Source organism: Diabrotica virgifera, chromosome 5, assembly GCF_917563875.1.
Source record: "Diabrotica virgifera virgifera chromosome 5, PGI_DIABVI_V3a".
Classification (NCBI taxonomy): Eukaryota; Metazoa; Arthropoda; class Insecta; order Coleoptera; family Chrysomelidae; genus Diabrotica; species Diabrotica virgifera.
Genome location: NC_065447.1, coordinates 194549969 through 194570746, shown reverse-complemented (window position 1 = coordinate 194570746; position 20778 = coordinate 194549969). Strand labels below are relative to the sequence as shown.

Genomic DNA, 20778 nt, shown 5'->3' with positions numbered 1-20778 from the left:
TTTATAAGCTTCCAAATTACGCGCATTTAGATAACTAAATTGCAATTTATTTTGTATAGTGCAGTCACTGAAGGTAAAAATCAACGATTACCTTCAATTTCGGTGAACCTTCATCGATTTTCACGAAAATTGGTCAGTGGTTAGAGGATACGTCAAGAGTGCTGGATGTTTGTGTAACTAATGCTTGGACACCAGCACGACAGTTTGGATATAAAAATGACAATTCAGAAGTTAGAAGACATATAGTTCTATCCGTACATAAACATAAAGTCGTTCTATCCGTTCTGCTGGACCTCAAAATATTGCAGTAATTCCTGCTCCATCCCCATCAACACAGTATGTAATTAGTACTGGTGCTCAAAGAAGGATATGTCGTGTATGTTCAAGTAAAACTACAAAAGCATACGATAAATGTGAAATTACACTCCACGATAAATTCTACAAAGATTATATCAGTAGTAATTGCACAAGAGCTCTGAAATTATTGAATTTTTCCCCAGTGACACTTTGACAGTTTTAATTTCACGAGCCGAAGGCGAGTGAAATTATGTCAAAGTGTCACGAGAGCAAAAATTCTATATTAATTTCAGAGATCGTGTGCAATTTGTTGCGATTATTTCATGAATAAAACTGTTCAAAACCAAAATTTAATTTTAATTTATTTATGTAAGTACAAAGTACCATTAAACACACAGTTTTATAAATATAATATGACGATTGAAAGTCATCACTTTTATAATTTTTAAAACATTAATTGTCATTAACGTCACTGAATGTATTTTTTCGTAGCAACGAAGGGCATCTGACGTAATATGCTTAACGACGGCATATCGTTGATTGGGAAGAATAGTATGATATTTCAAAAACATTAGGTTTACAGAAAAGGCAATTAAAGATTGAGATGGGTTATGAGATCGGATTACTTAAGCAATACAATATTAAATATCCTCTTATCAGAATAATTAAAACTTACAGTATTAACTGACAATATGGGTTTTACATCCAATCCATTTACCACCCCCAACTCATATTTTTTATCCCCATTTTGAGTTATAATACTTTTCTCTATAAAAATGTTGTACTATTTCACAAATATCAGGTTATTGGGGACAATAAAACGGATCAGTTTAAATGTTTTATTAGAGTTTAAACAACAATTAATGAAAAAAATCGCAGTTATAGTACAATACCAATATAAAGAAATAAAAAATTTGGGCCCCCATTAAAAAAGTGAAAGTTTCTACAAGTTAGCGTAAAAATCTCTATAGTATTGTGGCATAACCGCTACATTTTTTTTTTCAAGAAGAGAGAGCAGGCCAGCTTTCTTTTTTCACTCATTCCCACTTTCTTCTTTTAAGCTTGTTTTAGAGTAATGTCACGTGCTGATGGAAGTCGTCGTTTGCTTTGAAGACTCATCAGAGGATGATGAACACGTACTGGAAGAATAATTTGGGTCGCCCGAGATGTTATCAAAGACTGAAATACTAGAAGACCTGGTTGATATGGAAGACGAAGAGCTGCTACTGTCCTTTGCACGCTCCCTACTGATTGTAAACGTTGGTCCTATTTCATCTTCAGTACCTGTGGTTTCGTCGATAGTTGGACTTTTTTGGTTTTCTTTGTTTTCAAAATCAACAGCAATATGAAAATATTGTCCGTACTGTTTTTCAGCTAAAGGAGAAGCAATTTTAGAACTTTCATTTATAACACAGTAGTACATTGTAACTTGTTGGTGACAGAATCATTGACTATATGATTATTATGGTTTTCACTTTCGTCGATAGTTGGACTTTTTGGTTTTCTTTGTTTTCAAAATCAACAGTCATATAAAAATATTGTCCTTATTGTTTTTCAGCTAAGGGAGAAGCAATTTTAGACCTTTCATTTATAAAAGTAGTTTCTTGTAACTAGAACTTCTTTCTTGCTTCTAGAACAAAATACATATTAGCTATTAGGCCCATAAAATTGTGCAATCAACGCATATATTTATTAACTCTTTTCTGTACACTGGATGAAAATTTTAACCACTTACTAATCTATTTTTATCAATTTACACCTACGCGAGAGGTTTGTATTAGGTACTTATTTTCTCTGTTCCTATTAAGTAATGTTATCTTTAATTGATGAAATTCCCACAGTTTAGATTTCGGCTTACACTCGAATGTTTATCAGTTTGTTGTTTCTTGAAAAATGAAGTCATTTAACACGTGCAATCGAATAAATCTATGAAAAATCTCGTATTGCAAAGAGTTTTAGAAGAAACGAAAATCCTAGTTTAAGTATCTAGTAAGAAAAAAAATATTTTAAGGAATAGAATAATAAAACCAAATAATTTCTTGGATTTGAGTTAAATTATGTCGAAGACAATGTTAACTAAAAATATCACGTTATACTTAGGGCAAAATTATATTCACAGGTGTACTTATTTTATTCAAAAGTATCATATTATTTGTAATCATCATACTGACCAAAATTATAATAAAAATAAATGCTTACTTGTTAAAGAAGAGTATGATATTTTGAAATATAATTCTCTTGCTCCAAAAATATTCACTAATAAGATGCAAGCAGTGTTAATCTTTTGACTTATAATAGTATTGATTAAATAAAAATGACCTAAACTTAGCACGAACTGTAGACAACTGAGTTACCCGAGTCTTCTCCACAGCGGTTGTGTGGAAGTGGGACATGCCATAGTTGGTCATAGAGCTCTCTAGTGCTTGTCGTTTAAACTGCACTTACAATACTTTTCTCCATAATAGATATATTCATTCTGAGTAGTTTTTTGATATAAACTAAAAATGAACGATTTTTGACTTATCATACTATTCTTCCCAATCAACGATATTATCAACAATTATCACCTTAATTTGCATTTCTGTAGCTTTCTATTGGTCAGAATGAAATAATCATACAAACTATTTTAAGCCTTAAGTAATATAATTAATATATGCCTGCTTCATTATTTTAAAAATAAAATGTAATTGCAAAAAATTATTATTTTTATTTTGTACCCCTATGTTCCTAACGGGTCGTTAACGACCCAGCATGTTTTTCAAAAATCAGCTTTTGAAAAAAAATTTTAGTAATTTTCCAATGCATTTAAGGGTATTTTATTACATTCTTAATAGAATCATTGATTTATTTGACAAAAATAATTGTGGGCATAAATGGGTTAATGAATTATTTTAAGTTGATCTTCTTGTTCTTCTATTGGTATAGATATGACTCTGTTTTTAAAATGTGCTTTTAGTAAGTTAACGTTCCACTTTTTTCCTGGTCCTGCCACTGATCGTCTTCCTATTGGGAAACCGTCTCTCGCCATCTTTACTACACTATTTGTTGTCATTCGGCTTACAGGATCGAACCATTCTACTCTTCTATTGCTCACCTAGTCCTTACCCTTTAACTTGCATCTTAGTCATATATCTGTATTTCTAGCTCTGTCCTTCGTGGTTTTTTATCATCGATTTTTTTTTTGGTCTTGATCTGTGCTAGAATAGAATAGAAATAGAAATAGGGGTAGGGAGGGCAAGATGGAAGGCTTAACTTTAGGATGTGTAAAAAAATAAAACAACGTAATACAAAACTTTCATTTTAATCATTCTTGAAAGAGACCTTATACAGTTACAAAAGTCAGCCATTAAATGTTCTTAATAATAAGTAGAATTTTTTTTATGAGTAATTAAAAAATAATGTCAAAAATTCCATCTTTCCCTGACCCTGAGGGCAGGATGGAAAGCTTGTTCGGGCAAGATGGAATGTAGAGGAAAGCACTACATTTTACAGTTTACACACATAAAACTGCCATCTTCTGTGTCGGTACACAATCCATGTGCCCAACCATTACATACAGGACATTGTACCCAGTCCTCTGTGGGTGGTTCCACATAACGTTCACCACATACACAGAACACATCATTTTGTGAAGACTGTTCTAAATATTGTACAATATTTTTAACTTTTTCTATTTTTGTCCCTTTTCCTTTACCTTTTATTTTATTCTCGCAAGTTCCTATTTCCTTGCTGTTATTTTTGCCTAACTATTATCTTCCAACTTGCCCTAAGTTGCAATTTTCCATCTTGCCCATATGCCCCTTTCCAATAAAAATATCAATATTTTAAAAATGCTTCATTATTTCTCTTATTTAAATATCAATTCAGATAACCTGTACCTAGTAGATACTTCGTATAAATGCATAATAATAATATTATACACCTTGTTTAAATAATCGAATCACGAAAATTCAATAATTGCGTAATATTTAACTGCAAAAATAAGAGGGAAGCGTGTATACTCATTAGCTGATCTGAACTGATTGAGCCGTCGTTTGTAAATGGAAGAGGTTCGCCTGCATCTGTGTGAGTGTGGATCCGGGCGCTTTATTGCGCAGTTCGGGTTTTATAGGTAATTTCCATCTTGCCCTATCCTTCCATCTTACCCTCCTTTCCCCTATGCTTTATTGTCACTGAAAATTATACAATTTTATGGACAAAACTTAGATTCACGAAAAAGATATACATAACAATAACAAATACAATTTTATAAAATTAGATAAATCGTCAATAAAAAAAATATAAACAAGTTAAAAAAAGTGAAGTAAAAAAACAAAAACCAATATATTGCAAAATTACTATAAATTGCAAAATTGAACATACAACATAATATAATAAAACACAAACAAAGGAACTAATAAGTTTAAGCTGCTGTATGTGACACCCAAATATAGTGTTGTTCTGAAGCTATTTTCTTGTGGCATTTTTATAATCAAGTATATTTAAATGGAAAATAAGCCACAATTTTACCTAAAAATGATTTTATTAACGTTTCGACGCCCAAGTCGGGTGTCGTTGTAAATTAAAATTAAAGCGGCTCTAATTATGCTAAATGAAATCAATTGTGTCGCAAATTCCTCGGTAGAATGCAGTAGGATGTGGTTACCCATATTAAAGGAGGAAGTCAATAGAAAGAAAATACCACAATTAGTAAATCAGTAACATATCGAGTTAGTACATTTAGTATTTTAGTATTATTTAAAATTTAAAATATCAAGTCAGAATTTGGTATTATTTTTGAGAGTAAACTAAATGTAAACCCAAATACTTACGATGTCGGGATAGTATCACGAGGTTTTTCCTGGTTTTCCCTCGTGATTTACTATGGAATCTCTAACGCGAGAATTTCAGTGCCAACGTTACATTTGGTTGTCTTTTTAAAGACAGATCACATGCTATGATTTTTTGTGGCGGATATTTTTGAGTTGGGATTGATTTCATGTAATCGAATGAACTATCTTTTAGTAAAGTCGTCCCAGGAACGCAACTCATCAATATTGGCAATATCATTTTAAAGTCGTCTACTTTAAAATGTATAATACGTGTCTGAATTGCTGATATAAATGAGTCAGATTAAATAAATTATTAGCAGTGGCGGCTCGTCAGAGGAGGCAAGGGAGGCACAGCCTCCCCATAAATTTTTTACACACTCTACACTGTTCTGTTTATCATGAATCGCGAAAACAACAAGCAGTCTCACTATTATACAACGTGTAAATTCCATATTATCACTAATTATCCAAACGTACGGATCATTAGCATTAGAACGCATGATCGCGTCTCAGTTTTATTACATATTATTGTAGGCAGGACCCTGGGTTATCCCGAGATTCATGAACGGAGCCGAGAAGCCCAGCAGACTCCGTTGCTAATGCTCTGTGCAGCGCAGCAGGTGTTTAAGGAGACCCGGTCTCCTAACAGTGGCATCTACGGTGCCATCACACGCTGCCCGGAGATATACCAAGGGAGGCAGAGTAGCTTCTCGGCTCCGTTGCGTGGTTGCGTATGTCTCGGGACAACGAATTTTAGGGTCCTGACTAAAAATAATGAAAAATCTAAAAGTGAGAATTTTGTTATGAAATTTGGTATGTGGGGTTATAATAATATTTGGAACAACTTGCTCAAAAAACTTTTTCCGATATTTCTTAACTCAAAGCAAAATATCGCTAATTTATCGTGTTTTTGAATTCGCAGTAGGCCGCGTTTAGAATTAAAAAAATTCAGTTGAGTATCTTAAAAAATTTGAAGCTTCATTATGTATGGACGGCAAAACTTCAAATCTGTATTTATTTTGATATGCATAGGTATCTATTTACAAATAGATGGAATTGTTAACAAATAAACGACACAAACTTTGGTATTAAACTTTTACAATTAGACTAACTATTTTTAAAATGATATGATATCATGAAAATTATGAATTAGGATGATATTATGAAATGTAAATAACAAGCGCGGCTCCTCCTTAGGGTCAATTGGTCAATGACCCCCCTAAAATAATCTCATAAAAATACCAATTTTATTAAAAATATCTTTTATCTAAAACTTCACTCTGAAATATAAAATTCTCTCTCAGCAGTCTGCATTGGCAAAACAAATATAATAGATATAATAACGTCGCGCCTCGCGCTATACACAAGCCCGTGGCTGGGCCGTATTTTAAATTGTCTATATACAGTTCTTATGGCTTATGGACAAATGCATGTAAAATAGAAAAGAGACGGCAGATAGCAATTTCGTGGGCGAGAGTGGGAGTGACCTTTCCGTCGTATACCTCTAGTAGAGTCGACGGCCTCACGTTTAGTTAGTTACCGTCTGCTGACCGCACTTCACGGCAGGTCTATATCGATCGCGGCGTATTTGCGTAATTTATTTTGTTTTGTTGGATTTTTTTGTGATTGTAACAAAAACAAGATGAGTGTTGTTGACGAAATAATTGCCTTAAAATCTGCTGGAACACTAAATTATGAACGGCGGCTTGAGAAAAAAGAAAGTGGTCGACCAAAACCAAACATGAATTTAAAACAAACAACAAAGGATAGGGGTAAGGACATTCAAAGATATTTTAAAGAATCAATGTACAATTTGTGTGATTGGATTTGTGGCTGCAGTGTGAGAAATGCATTTTTTTGCTATCCGTGTTTACTGTTTTCGAATGACGCTGTATGGGCGAAAAATGGAGTAACTGACATTAAGCATTTAAAAGTGAAAATTACAAAACATGCCTCTTCAACTACTCATATAAATTCATCAATGAGTTACGCAAGTTTAGGACGTGTTAACATAAGACAGCAACTTGATAGTGTATATCGTAAATCTGTGCATGACTTTAATGAATTGGTATCTAAAAATAGGTATATTTTAAACAAACTAATCGACTGTGTAAAATTTTGTGGAGTTTTCGAAATTGCATTGCGCGGTCATGACGAAAGTGACAGCTCCAATAATCGTGGAATTTTTCTGGGCCTTATCGATTTTGTTTCTGAACTGGATTTAATGTTTAAAGAACACATTGAAAAAAGTACAGTATTTAAAGGAACATCGAAAACAATTCAGAACGATATTTTAGAATCAATGTTAGCCATTGTGCATACTCATATCATGAAGGAGATTGGCCAGACAAATTTTGTGGCCATTCAAGTAGATGAGACCACAGACAGCTCCAATAAAACGCAGATGATTATCATATTGCGATATGTATTAACTGGTATTGTACATGAAAGATTTTGGAAATTTGTTAACCCCCTAGGTACTACAGCACAACATTTAACTAATGTAATATTGGAAGAACTTCAATTATTAAAAATTAATGAAGCACCTGAAAAATTGATTGCCCAAAGTTACGATGGTGCATCAGTCATGAGCGGTAAACTGGGAGGAGTACAAACAAAAATTAAAGAAATATACCCAAATGCACACTTCATTCACTGCTATGCCCATCAATTTAATCTTATCCTCCAAAAAGCGGCGAGTCAACACAAACCGATAAAAATATTTTTTGCAAATTTACACGGATTTTCGTCCTTTTTCGGCCGATCTCCAAAACGTACGATGGTTCTGGATAGAGTGGTTAAAGTAAGGCTACCTAAAGCTGCGCCTACTCGATGGGCTTTCAATACAAAATGTGTTGAAATTGTATACACTTATAAAGATGATTTAAAATCTTGCTTAGAGGAAATTATTGATGAGGAGCAAGATGGTAACAATATAAATCAAGCAACTGGTTTAAAAAGACATTTGGAAGATGAGCATTTTTTATTTTGGTTAAATTTTTTCCATAAAATAATGCCCCATGTTGATATATTGTTTAAACAATTGCAAATGCGAGACATTGATGTTATATCTGTCAAAAATTGTATCCTGTCTTTTAACAACAATATCCAAATAATTAGAAATACTATTTTGGAATCAGAAGTACCAAGCACATCAACAGCAAAAAAAAGAAAAACTACTGCAGAGGATCCAAAGCGACGAACTGCACTTGAAATTTGTGATATTATTATATCTGAAATAAATCACAGGTTTAGTTTCAATGATCATCTCATGATTTCACAGTTATTCTACATAGAGAAATTTGAAGCATACACTACCAACTTTCCGCAAAATATTTTAAAAATGGTGACGGCTAATTATCCCACAGTGAATATTTCCAAACTAAAATCGGAACTTGAAGTCTTATATTGTCGTGAGGATTTTCGCAATAGTGCTGGTGCAGTAGCCATACTTCAGCTTTTTATTAACATGAATTTGTCTGAAACATTTTCTGAAGCAGTGAAGTTATTAAATATTTTGTGCACACTCCCTATGACAACCGTGGAAAGTGAGAGATGTTTTTCTACTTTAAAAAGAGTAAAAACATTCCTGCGTAATACGATGGGACAACCTAGACTTAGTGCCTTGTCTATGCTGAGCATCGAGAAAACGCTTGTCAAGAGCATTCCAAATTTCAATGAGAAGGTCATAGACTATTTTGCAGAACTAAAGGATAGAAGAATTGACTTAAAATATAAAAATATTTAAAGTAAGTTTCGTTTTAATAAATTTACAATTTATTATACTATAAATATTCCTATCTATATATCAGTCAATAACCTGTTCATACCATTTTTCCTATATTTTTTAAAAGATTTACTCTAAAAAAAGACAAATTTAATTTTCGGAAAACTAGGGTAAATAGTATTGAGTTTTATCTAAGTCTGTATTTTTTATCTAAAATATAAATGCTAAAAGATCTTTTAAATACTTTAAAAAATCAACAGTTTGAAGTTTTCAAACCAAAATGACCCCCCTGAAGATTGACCCACGAGCCGCCGCTGGTAAATAAAAAATGGTCAAAAAATGGGGCCTTAAATTACATTTTTTGGCGCATTTTTTTGCTAGTGCACATTTGTCTAGATATTTTACAGTTAGGTATAGCCTCCCCTATTGTAAAAATCACGAGCCGCCACTGATTATTAGAAGAAATTTTTACTAAGCAACAACATTTTTGTTTATTTAGTATTATTTTGTATTTTGACAACGACACCCGACTTGGGCGTCGAAACGTTAATGAAATCATTTTTAGGTAAAATTGTGGCTTATTTCCCATTTAAATATACTTCACCCAAATATAGATAAATACACTTTAGTTACTTGTACATTACTGGGATTTCTTAAGTCGACTTTACATTACATGATTTATCATGTGATTTGTCATATGATTTGGTCATGGAGTGAAATTTACATGTTTACACTGTGTGATTTGTCATATGATTTTGCATTGTTTATACGGCTCGTTTTGTCATAAGCATTGTCATGCGGCTCGTCATGGGAAAAATCATATGACAAATCACATGATAAATCATGTAGTGTAAAGTCGACTTTAGTTAGTCATTAAGAAACTCTTCTACTGAATAATATGGTCTTTTAGATAAATGAGCTTTTGTCATTTTACGGAAATTGAGAAAGGATGTTGCAGATTTGAGTTGTAAAGGGAGATGGTTGTATAGTTTTTTTGCGGAATATAGTATAGATTTCTTTACTAACTCAGAAGACGGGATCGGTAAATAGACATCAAAAGTTGAATTTTTCGTGGAGTAGTCATGATGAGGCCTTGCTGGAAAGACATGCATGTGTTTACGAATTAAGCAAACAGTTTCTAAAATATACAAAGATGGAAGGGTTAAAATTTCGTGATCTTTAAAGTAACTGCTGCAATGGGTTGTTCTTCTGAGGCCAAACATATATCTTATTGCTCTTTTTGTAATTTGAAAATAACATCAAATTGGGCAGCTGTACTAGACCCCCAACAAGGAAGAACATATCGAAGATGAGACTCGAATAAAGAAAAATATGTTATTTTAGAAGATGCTAAATTGAGTTCCTTCGAAACAGATCTTATGGCATAGCAGGCCGAGGCGAGTTTCTTACTTAACAAATCGATATGAAGGGACCATTTGAGGTTGCTGTCTAAAAGAATACCAAGAAATTTTACAGAATCAACGGTAGAGATCTGGCTGCTATTCAAAGCAGGGGTTGAAGAGCACCTTTATATGATAATGCTACCGTTTTATCCACGTTAAAGGAGAGTAAATTAGAGTCAGACCAGGTTTTTATCGTAAGAAGATCAGAAGTTATAGTTGCATGAAGAGTTGCAATAGTTGAGTTGCTCCAAGTGATACTGGTATCATCAGCAAAAAGAAAAAATTTTCGATCGATTTTTAAATTAGTGATGTCATTTATAAAGATCAGGAAAAGTAGAGGACCCAATACTGAACCTTGTGGTACTCCACATATAATGTTTTTGAGACTAGAGTCAGTATCATTTGCTCTAACCAATTGTTTCCTATTATCTAAGTAAGATTTGAACCAATTCAAAGAAATACCTCGAATTCCATAGTAATTAAGTTTTTTAATCAAAATGTTGTGATTTACACAATCAAAAGCTTTGGAATAGTCACAGAAAACAGTGGCAGTATAAAGATTATTGTTTAGTGCTTGGTAAACCTCGTGAAGTACAGAAAACATGGCATCAGTTGTACATTTATTAGTTAAGAAACCGAACTGATTCTGTGATAAAATATTGTTATCAAAGAGAAAGGACATAAGTCGGGTTTTTATGAGCCTCTCAATAATTTTGGAGAGTACCGGTAGTAGGGCAATAGGTCTATAGTTGCAGGCATTAGATTTTTCGCCACCTTTATGAAGAGGAATAATAATGGCTGTCTTTAGGCACTCTGGAAATTTACCGTTTTCAAAGGAATCATTAATTAGTGACACGAAGAGTTCTAACACATTATCTGTGAGATTTGAGAAGATTTTTATGGATAGTCCATCAGTACTACAAGATGATTTGCTTTTGATACTATTGATCGTTTGGATCAATTCAGATTTATAGATTGGTCTTATAAAGCAGAGGTCGGCAACGCGGCGCCCGCGGGCGCCACTGCGCCCTTCGATAAATTTTAATGCGCCCTTATAGTATAGTATAGTTGCTCCAAAAGATGGCATAACCCAGACATCCAAAGTGAAAGTTATCCTTCAACACCAAATTGTTCTATATGATCCACACAATGTCCAGAAAAAAAGTCACACCATTTTGAGCGTCGGGTTTGGGGGGGAGAGGGGGGAGAAATTGGTAAATTCGTAGTTTTTTAAGTTTTTCGCCAATATTTCTAAAACTATGCGGTTTAGCATGAATAACCCTCTATACAAAATTGTTCTACATTAAATTTGAAATAAAGAAGGCCCTATGCATAATCTTTCTAAAATTAATGGTTCCAAAGTTACGGAGGTAGTATAGTATAACTGGTCCAAAAAAAGGCCTAACCCAAACATACAAAGTAAACGTTTTCCTTCAACACCAAAATGTTCTATATGGTCCACATATTGTTCAGTAAAAAGTTACACCATTTTGAGCGTCCGGTTTGGGAGGGAGATGGGAGAGAAGCCGGTAAATTAGTCGTTTTTTAAAGTTTTTCGACAATATTTCTAAAACTATGCTTTAGCGTAAACAATGTTATATACAAAAATGTTCTACATGAAATTTAAAACAAAAAATGTTGTATACATAATTGTTATAAAATCAACGGTTCCAGAGTTACGGAGGGTTAAAAGTGAGGTTTTCGATACTTTTTATATTTTTTGGGCAATATTTATGATATAACTATACCAAAAACCCAGACATCCAAAGTGAAAGTTATCCTTCAACACCAAATTGTTCTATATGGTCCACATAATGTTCAGAAAAAAGTCACTCGAAAACCTCCACTTTTCACCCTCCGTAACTCTGGAACCGTTGATTTTATAACAATTATGTATAGAACCTATTTTGTTTTAAATTTTATGTAGAACATGTTTCTATAGAACATTCCTTACGCTAAAGCATAGTTTTAATAATATTGACGAAAAACATAAAAAAACTACTAATTTACCGACTTCTCCCCCATCTCCCCCCCAAACCGGACGCTCAAAATGCTGTAACTTTTTACTGAACAATATGTGGACCATATAGAACAATTTGGTGTTGAAGGAAAACTTTTACTTTGGATGTTTGGGTTAGGCCTTTTTTTGGACCAATTATACTATAGTACCTCCATAACTTTGGAACCATTCATTTTAGAAAGATTATGCATAGAGCCTTTTTTATTTCAAATTTAATGTAGAACAATTTTGTATAGAGGGTTGTTCATGCTAAACCGCTTAGTTTTAGAAATATTGACGAAAAACGTAAAAAACTATTAATTTGCAGATTTCTCCCCCCTCTCCCCCCCAAATCCGACGCTCAAAATGGTGTGACTTTTTTCTGAACATTATGTGGACCTTATAGAACAATTTGGTGTTGGAGGACAACTTTCACTTTGGATGTCTGGGTTTGGGTCTAACTATACCATACTATTAAACTATTGTTAATTTAGACAAGAAATTCAAAACGTATATTTTTATACGTTTATATTAATATATTTGTTAGGTCAAAAAATAGTTGGCGCCCGCCATGAATTTATAATTTAGTATTTCACTCTTTACATTAAAAATGTTGCCGATCTCTGTTATAAAGAATGAATTCGAGACAATTTCTGAATTAGGGAGATAGGAAATGGGATCTTGTTGAGACTGAATAGTTGATGTTATATTTTTACTCACGTTAATGAAGTATTCGTTTAGATTCTCAGCGTTTGGAAGGGCAAATGTTTGAGCTGCGTGGGTTTTATTTCGAAGATCGTTTATTATGGACCAAGTTTCTTTTGCAACACTTTTGGAGCTTCCCAGACGATTTTGATAGTAGGCTTTTTTAGCTGATTTGATGAGTTTTAGGTATGTGACTCTGTAATTGGTGATATATTGAGTGACAGAGACGTTGGTAGTAAATTTCTTGATATAAAGTAGTGAACGCATATTTTTTGCTGATATGCGGATACCTTCCTGGATACCCCCGGTAGTCCAGGGTTTGCGACGTTTTGGCTTAATCGTAATTAAAGGAAATGCCTTATTGAAGATACAGTGCTTCTCCAAAAAATCACTGAAATTATAGTCCACGTCCGTAGAAGGAAAATGCCAGTCAGAAGTTAAACATAAATTTTGAAATTTATGAAAATTCCGAGCGGAAAAAATCCTACCTAAACGTCGGGTTTTCGAGGAGGGTTTGCTGAAGATGTTAAATTTCGTATATACTGCTTCATGATCCGATAGTTCCGCATTAATAACTGTAGAGCAAACATTAAGGGGTGAGAAATCAGAGACAATATAATCAATTATGGTAGATGTAGTTTTTGTAATCCTTGTAGGAGAATTAACGTGCATTGAGAGACCATATGATTCAAATATGTTGACCAAGAACATTTGGGTAGCACAAGCAGCAGCATAATTTATGTTGAAGTCTCCGCATAGAATTTTTCTGCTTTTGTGAGGCAAGTCATCTAACAAATTTAGCAGGTTCTGAAAAAATAGTTCCACGGAAGAGTCAGGTGATCTATAGATGCAAGTAATGTAAAGATTAAGATTTTTATTAAAAACTAAGGAAAATTCAAAGAAGGATTCATTCAACAAAAAGTCATATTTTGTTATCAGAGAAAAATCATTGTTTGCAGAAAGAATTAGGGTGCCTCCATGAGCTGAGTTTGGACGATCTATTTGGACGATGCTGTTTGGACGATGCTGTTTCTAGTTTCTAGCAATCTTTTTTCTCCGTGTCAGGTTGTGTTTCTGTCAAGTATGTAATTATTGGTTATTGGTCTAATGATTGTTTTTTATCTATTTTCTTTCATTTAGACAACATGCGGCTCTGATTGCTCTATTCACTTGATCTTCCACTTCTGTTTCAAGCTTTCCGTAGCTATATGGTTTGATACATAGATATTTAAACTCCATCGCTTTTGTTCTATTATCTGACCCCATCTCTAGTTTACCGTATTCACCATGCATTTTGTGTTTTTTGGGAAAATAGTATGCTAAATTATTGTCTGGCGGTTGTATTAAATTGGTGCAACATTCATTGTAAATCATCTTCACTTTGAAAGATTAGTATTGCGTCGTCTGTATAACAGATTACTTTAAGTTGTATTTCTAACATTCGGTATCCTTTTTTTTTTGTTCTTACGTTTTTAATTACAGTTCACCAAAAGAATAGCTGAAAGTCTGAAAATAACCACGCCCATGATGCGCATTCGTCATCCGACGGATCTCGCACTGAGCGTTCACTTAATATCTACCGTTTGTAACGTGAACAAGTCGGTACAGTCTGGAAAAAATTTTTTGTAAGTACGAACCGCAAAGGAGAATCAATTTAAAATTTGCAAATTTTGTTTAAATCGGATCTGAAGGGAAAAGTTTTAAATAATCAGACACGGGAAGTGATAGCAAACGTGATTCATTTTATGATAAATGAAGCGAAAAACAATGAACCGTGTAGAGATTTGAAAAAAGTGCAGGAACGTGTGGTATTGGCAACAGGTGTTAGTTTAAGCAGCGTTCAAAAAATTGCTCGGGAAATGCAATTAATTGAAGATGGCGAATATTCCTCATTTGTAACTCCAAACAAAAAGAGAAAAAAAAGCGCTTCAAAAACGTGCTTGGACGATTTTGATATAGGGCGTCTTCGACGTTATATAATGGATTTTTGTATAACACAAAAACAAGTCCCAACTGTGAAACGCATACATAGAACATTTGCAGAGGAGTACAACTACTCAAGTTCCATAGAAAGCCTACGAACAGTAATTAGAAAGATGGGATTTCGTTGGCGAAAAACCAGAACTAATAGAAAATTATTAATGGAAAAGCCTAATATTCAACATCTTAGACTGAATTTCTTACGTAGTATGAAACGTTACAGGAACTCAAATCGCCCAATTATATACATGGATGAAACATACGTCCATTCATCTCATACCTACCAAAAGAGCTGGACTGATAGTTCAAACAAGGGCATACAAAAACCAGTATCTAAAGGACAGATGCTTGTGATAGTGCATGCTGGAGGTGAAAGTGGGTTTGTTAAAAACACTTATCTGCGCTACAAACCTACTATAAAAACAGGAGATTATCATGATGCAATGAACTACGACAATTACAAAAAGTGGCTTCAGGATAAACTGATACCAAATTTGCCCCCGAACAGCGTTTTAGTGATTGTTAATGCACCGTATCACAACGTACAAATTGAGAAATGTCCAACTATGTCTTCCAGGAAAGTAGAAATGCAGCAGTGGCTGACAACGCGAAATATTCCCTTTACAGATGACAAGTTGAAATTTGAATTATACGATATTATAAAATTACACAAACCTCTGTTTAAAACCTATGAAATTGACAAAATACTCGAGGATAAAGGACATTCGCATGTCGCTGAAAAAAAGTCAGTTTTGATTTTAAATTAGTGAAAAGTTTGTGTGGACTGAATAAAACGATGACGACAAATGCTATGGAAATGGATACGAGAAAGGTTATAAATATCTCTTTTAACAAAAAGTACTGGTACAAAGACACCATATTTATGCTTCACCGGGACCGAACATCTAATTTCTATTTAGTATTGCAATAGACGATTTTATTACTACTTTATTACCCTACTGCTTACGCCCTTTTTCTCCGAAACCTTTTGGTCAATATAATGGTAATATAAAGTATAAATAGTCAATATAAAAATATAATTTTTGGTTTATAATGCCATAATTTATAGCAACGCAAGCGGTTTTTGTTGGATCTATTTTATTACATCTCACTTTGTAAAAAAATACTACAAATATACTGAAGAAAAGTAATGACAGTAATAATAATTGTGTACGGGACCTATTAGAAACTATTCAAACTTTACGTTTCTATATTTGTGTCTCCGATTGTACCTATATTTTAAAGTTGACCCGCGCGTACAGGCTATCTTTTTCCTTCCGAGTGCGTTCTCACTTCATTGTTCGCGCAGGCAGTTAGAATTTCAGACTTTCAGCTATTCTTGGTGAACTGTATTTCATTCATGATCACTATGATCAGGTAGAACAATAGAGAACTCTACGAATTTGCAGTCCTTACATTTACGTATACAGAGAGGGGCAAAATTATGGAATACATTCATTTTTCGAGAATGGGACGTTTTGTAGAGGAATCCCGAAAGAGATCGATTTTTATTTTTAAATTATGATTTTTTGGCATATGTATCGACATCATCCATCTGAGCGTGATGACGTAATCGACAATTTTTTTAAATGAGAATAGGGTTGTGTGATAGATTGCTTGAAAGGTTATTCAATTCTCTTTTCAGTACTTAATATAAACATCACCATAATTACATACAGGGTGGCCAAAAAAGTAATTTTTGAATTAAATTAATTGATACAAAAAGAAGATTGTATGTAATTTATTTAATTCACAATTCATTTTAATGCTGTCAGAAAACAGATTAAAAATGTTTATTTAATAAATAAACATTGATTTTCGCTTAAGGGCATGGGCGCAAATATTTTACGGCTATCCCTACTTTTTCTGTCTTTACACGGCAAATTATGTGTAGTAAAATTTTCACTGGTATGGATATGTAAACATTACTTGACAAATGTCAACATTAACTTTAAAGAGATGGCTTTTGAATGTTCTTGGATAACTGTTACTTGTAAAATTGCATTATTAATTCAGTTAATTAATATGATAATTTTTTCACCAACTATGTATTCAGTGATTGTAATATACTGTACAACAAAAACTAATACTCAATCGAGAAAAGAGGAAAAGTGATAAAGTGATGTTTTAATAATTATTTATTGTTACTATGGAACGCTTACAATTTTGAACATCTTTAACAACAAAATACTTGGATCATAGAATATATCCTGCTGTATTCTTTGCTTGGATCTTCCATAAATAAACAATAAATAACTTTTTATTCAGTTCACGTCTTAAGTCAATTATTTATCAAATACACTATCAATATTATTTAATCAACAACTCAAAATACTCCCGATGCCATGTCAAATATTTAATATTGTCACTGTCTTGTCATTATATTCTATTTGATTCAGTACGTTGTATGACAAATATAGCGAATGTTCGATTTGGAAAATATCACCACGGACATGGTGTCCATTTTATCAAATCCTGAAAAAACTAATAAATATTTTTAGAAAATTTAAACGCAGAATGAAAGACTAAATTATTATCGAGGGCCGAAACTCCCCTAGAATAAATAAAAAGTTTCTTTTAAATAAGATATTTGAAATTAAAAATCACACTACATTTTCTCTTAGTTTTTCGTTCCTGTAACTCATTAAAATAAATATTACAGAAGTTTTCATGGACTTCCGGCCCTCGGTAAGAACGTAATTTCGTTCAAATTTAAATTTTAAATTTTTCAAAAATACTTATTAGTTTTCTCAGGATTCGCAAAAAATGAATTCCATTTAAATAGCATTGGAGCCGAAACTACGTACCCATCCCCTTAAATTAAATGTTCAATCTGTCACCCACCTGCCTCTTGGCAATTTAAACATCTAATTTAAGTGAAAAGCACTGTTGATTTGTCATAAAAATATGTTTTTCTGTTTTCTGTTTTCTCGAAAAAATTAATTTATTCCATTATTTTGCCCCTCACTATATATTCTTTTCTTGTCGTCAAATGATTGATTTGGAAGTGATTAATATTATTTTCTTAAAAGAGGTAGTAGAACGACTAGAAAAGGCAGCTCGAGAAAAAGGACTTTATATAAATGAAACAAAAACTAAGTATATGGAATGGACCGACAAAAAATTTGAACAAGGGCAATATTTAATGATAACAACGAATGAAGGAACAATGTATAAATTTGAAAAGGTAGACAGATTTGAATATTTAGGGACCTTATTTTCTAGTAAACCAAACATCCGGGATGAAATACACAAAAGACTAATGGCAGGGAATCGTTGCATGTATGCACTCAATAGAATACTCAGAAGCAAAAATATATCCAAAACAGCTAAATTAAGAACGTATAAAACTGTGATACGACCAATAGTTACGTATGCCTCAGAAACTTGGACTATGACAAAAACCGAGCAATCAATGTTACAAGTATGGGAAAGAAAAATACTTAGAAGGATATTTGGGGGAAAAATAATCAACAATCAGTGGACACGAAGAACAAACAAGGAATTAGAAGAATTGTATAAGGAGCCTAATATAATTGCAGTTGTAAGATCACAAAGACTTAGATGGTTAGGACATGTCCAAAGAATGGTCCAAGTTAGAATGCCTAAAATCATGTTAAGCGCTACAATAGGTGGTAAAAAGAGAAAAGGAAGACCTAGGACCAGATGGAGCCATGAAGTTAATGATGACCTGAAGTATCTCAATGCAACCAATTGGAAAGAAAAAGCGAAGAACAAGCAAGAATGGAGGAAGATTGTAAACCAAGCCATGAGCCTGCTTGGCTCGAAGTGCTAATGTATATATATATAATATTATTTTCTATTTGTAATTATTTAAATCGAAAGATATTATGAATAACCTGCACTAATGAAGAAAGCATATTAAGAAAACAAAACAAATTTATTTCTATTTCTATTGACACAGATTTTACCCAGAAGCCATTACCAAAAATCTTTTGTGAAACGTATCCTTCTGGGAATAATTCAAATATGAATAGAATATTTTTAAAAGTATAGCATGACCATAAAAATCTTTTTTTTTTTTAATGGAGAATTTCTATTGTCACAATATATAAGACAGCTGAGCTATACACCACCATGGGAAAACTTGCCAATCCTTTCAAAATAACCACACACAAACATATTTATATACCACAAGTCACATTAACCCAATTCTAAAACTTCATAACCGATATGATCTTCTTATCGAAAATTACGGTTTACGAAACTTTAGACTAGCTGGTGACGAGATGATGATAAGGCCAAAAGCGATACTTAATTCGTTTTGTGTTCTCAAAATCGATTTTTCGCCTTACATTCTATTCTTCTCGACGTTTTATAGTACATATTGTATTTCGATTAAAAAAAAGCAAGATGTTCGCGACCTTGGCAAAAAAGCATGTGTTGGGAGAGGTTTGGACAAAAAATGACAAAAAATTATAGGGAAACCAAAAATTCTTCTACGGCGCATTAAAGCAACTCAGACAAAAGAAAGAGCACACGATTCCAAATATAAAGGACAGGAATGGAGACGTACTAACAGAAAAAAAAAACAAGCAATGGAAAGATGGAGAGAATAGATGGAGAGCTAACACATGCAGACATGGACAACATAGTGGAGATACAAGAAATGAACGAAGAACAACAAGTGAAATCCATAACAAGGGAGGAATTAGAGAAAGCAATAGAAAGAGTAAAATTAGGCAAAGCACCGGGCAAGGATCATATCACCCCGGAAATGATAAAATTCATGGGGATATAGGGAATGGACAGCATGAAAGAACTAATGATAAATAATAAAGAATGATATCATAAATAGAGCAGAAATACCAAAGGACTGGACGGAAGAATGACATTATATTACCAATACACAAAAAGGGAGGCAAGAGAAACCATAATAATTTCCGGGGTATCACCATACCAAGTATCCCTGGGAAGGTATTCGCAAGAATAATAGAAACAAGAATAAAAGCCCAAATATAAACAACTATGGAAGATACACAATGTGGATTCAGGAAGGACAGAAGCACGCAAGGCCTAATATTCACAGTAAGACAAGTAAGTGAGAAGGTAATCAATAAGAATAGAGAGATACATATATGCTTCATCGACCTGGAAAAGGCGTTTGACAGAATCCGATGAAAGGACGTATGGAAGATACTAAAAGAAAGAGGAGTCGACAGGCACATCATATATGTAATAAAGGATATGTAAAAAATAACACAAATACAGTAAGAATCAATAATGAGGAATCTAGAGAATTTACTAGAAGTCATGGCGTCAAACAAGGATGCGTGTTGCGTGTTGAGTACACTCTATTCTCAGTGATACTGGATGAAACAGTTAAGAGAGCCAAGAGAAGAATGAGAAAACTAACATAAGGATACTGTCGAATGAAACAGACTCAACTATCGGAGCTACTATTAGCAGACGACATGGACTGTGACATGGTATTGATATTAGAAAACAGAGAAGACTTACAGAACAACTTTGAAATCCTAGAACAAGAACTATCAAACATAAATATGAAAATTAATAAAGATAAAACAAAACCATTAATAATTTCAAATGTGAGGAAGAGACGCGTAATAGAATTAGACGGGAAACAATCAGAGCAAGTGGAATATTTTAAATACCTAGGAGTAATAATTGAATCAAATGGTAAACAAGACTTGGAAATAAACGAGAGAATGGGACGAACATGAAGCGTATTTAACACTATGAAAACAATATTTTTGGGGAAAAAGAGATACCGGAGAAACTAAAAACGGCAGTTGTTAAATCAGTAGTTAGACCAACAATCATGTATACTAGCGAGAAATGGACATTGACGGAGAGACAAAAATCCAGAGTCAA

General features: G+C 33.3%; 1 protein-coding gene across 1 annotated transcript; it reads left to right on the top strand.

Moving 5' to 3' along the window:
* The first annotated feature begins 15170 nt into the window (after positions 1 to 15170).
* On the top strand, positions 15171 to 15689 carry LOC126885555 (uncharacterized). The gene has a single exon (XM_050652141.1). The coding sequence runs from the start codon at positions 15171 to 15173 to the stop codon at positions 15687 to 15689; it is 519 nt and encodes a 172-aa protein (XP_050508098.1).
* The last annotated feature ends 5089 nt before the right edge of the window (positions 15690 to 20778 follow it).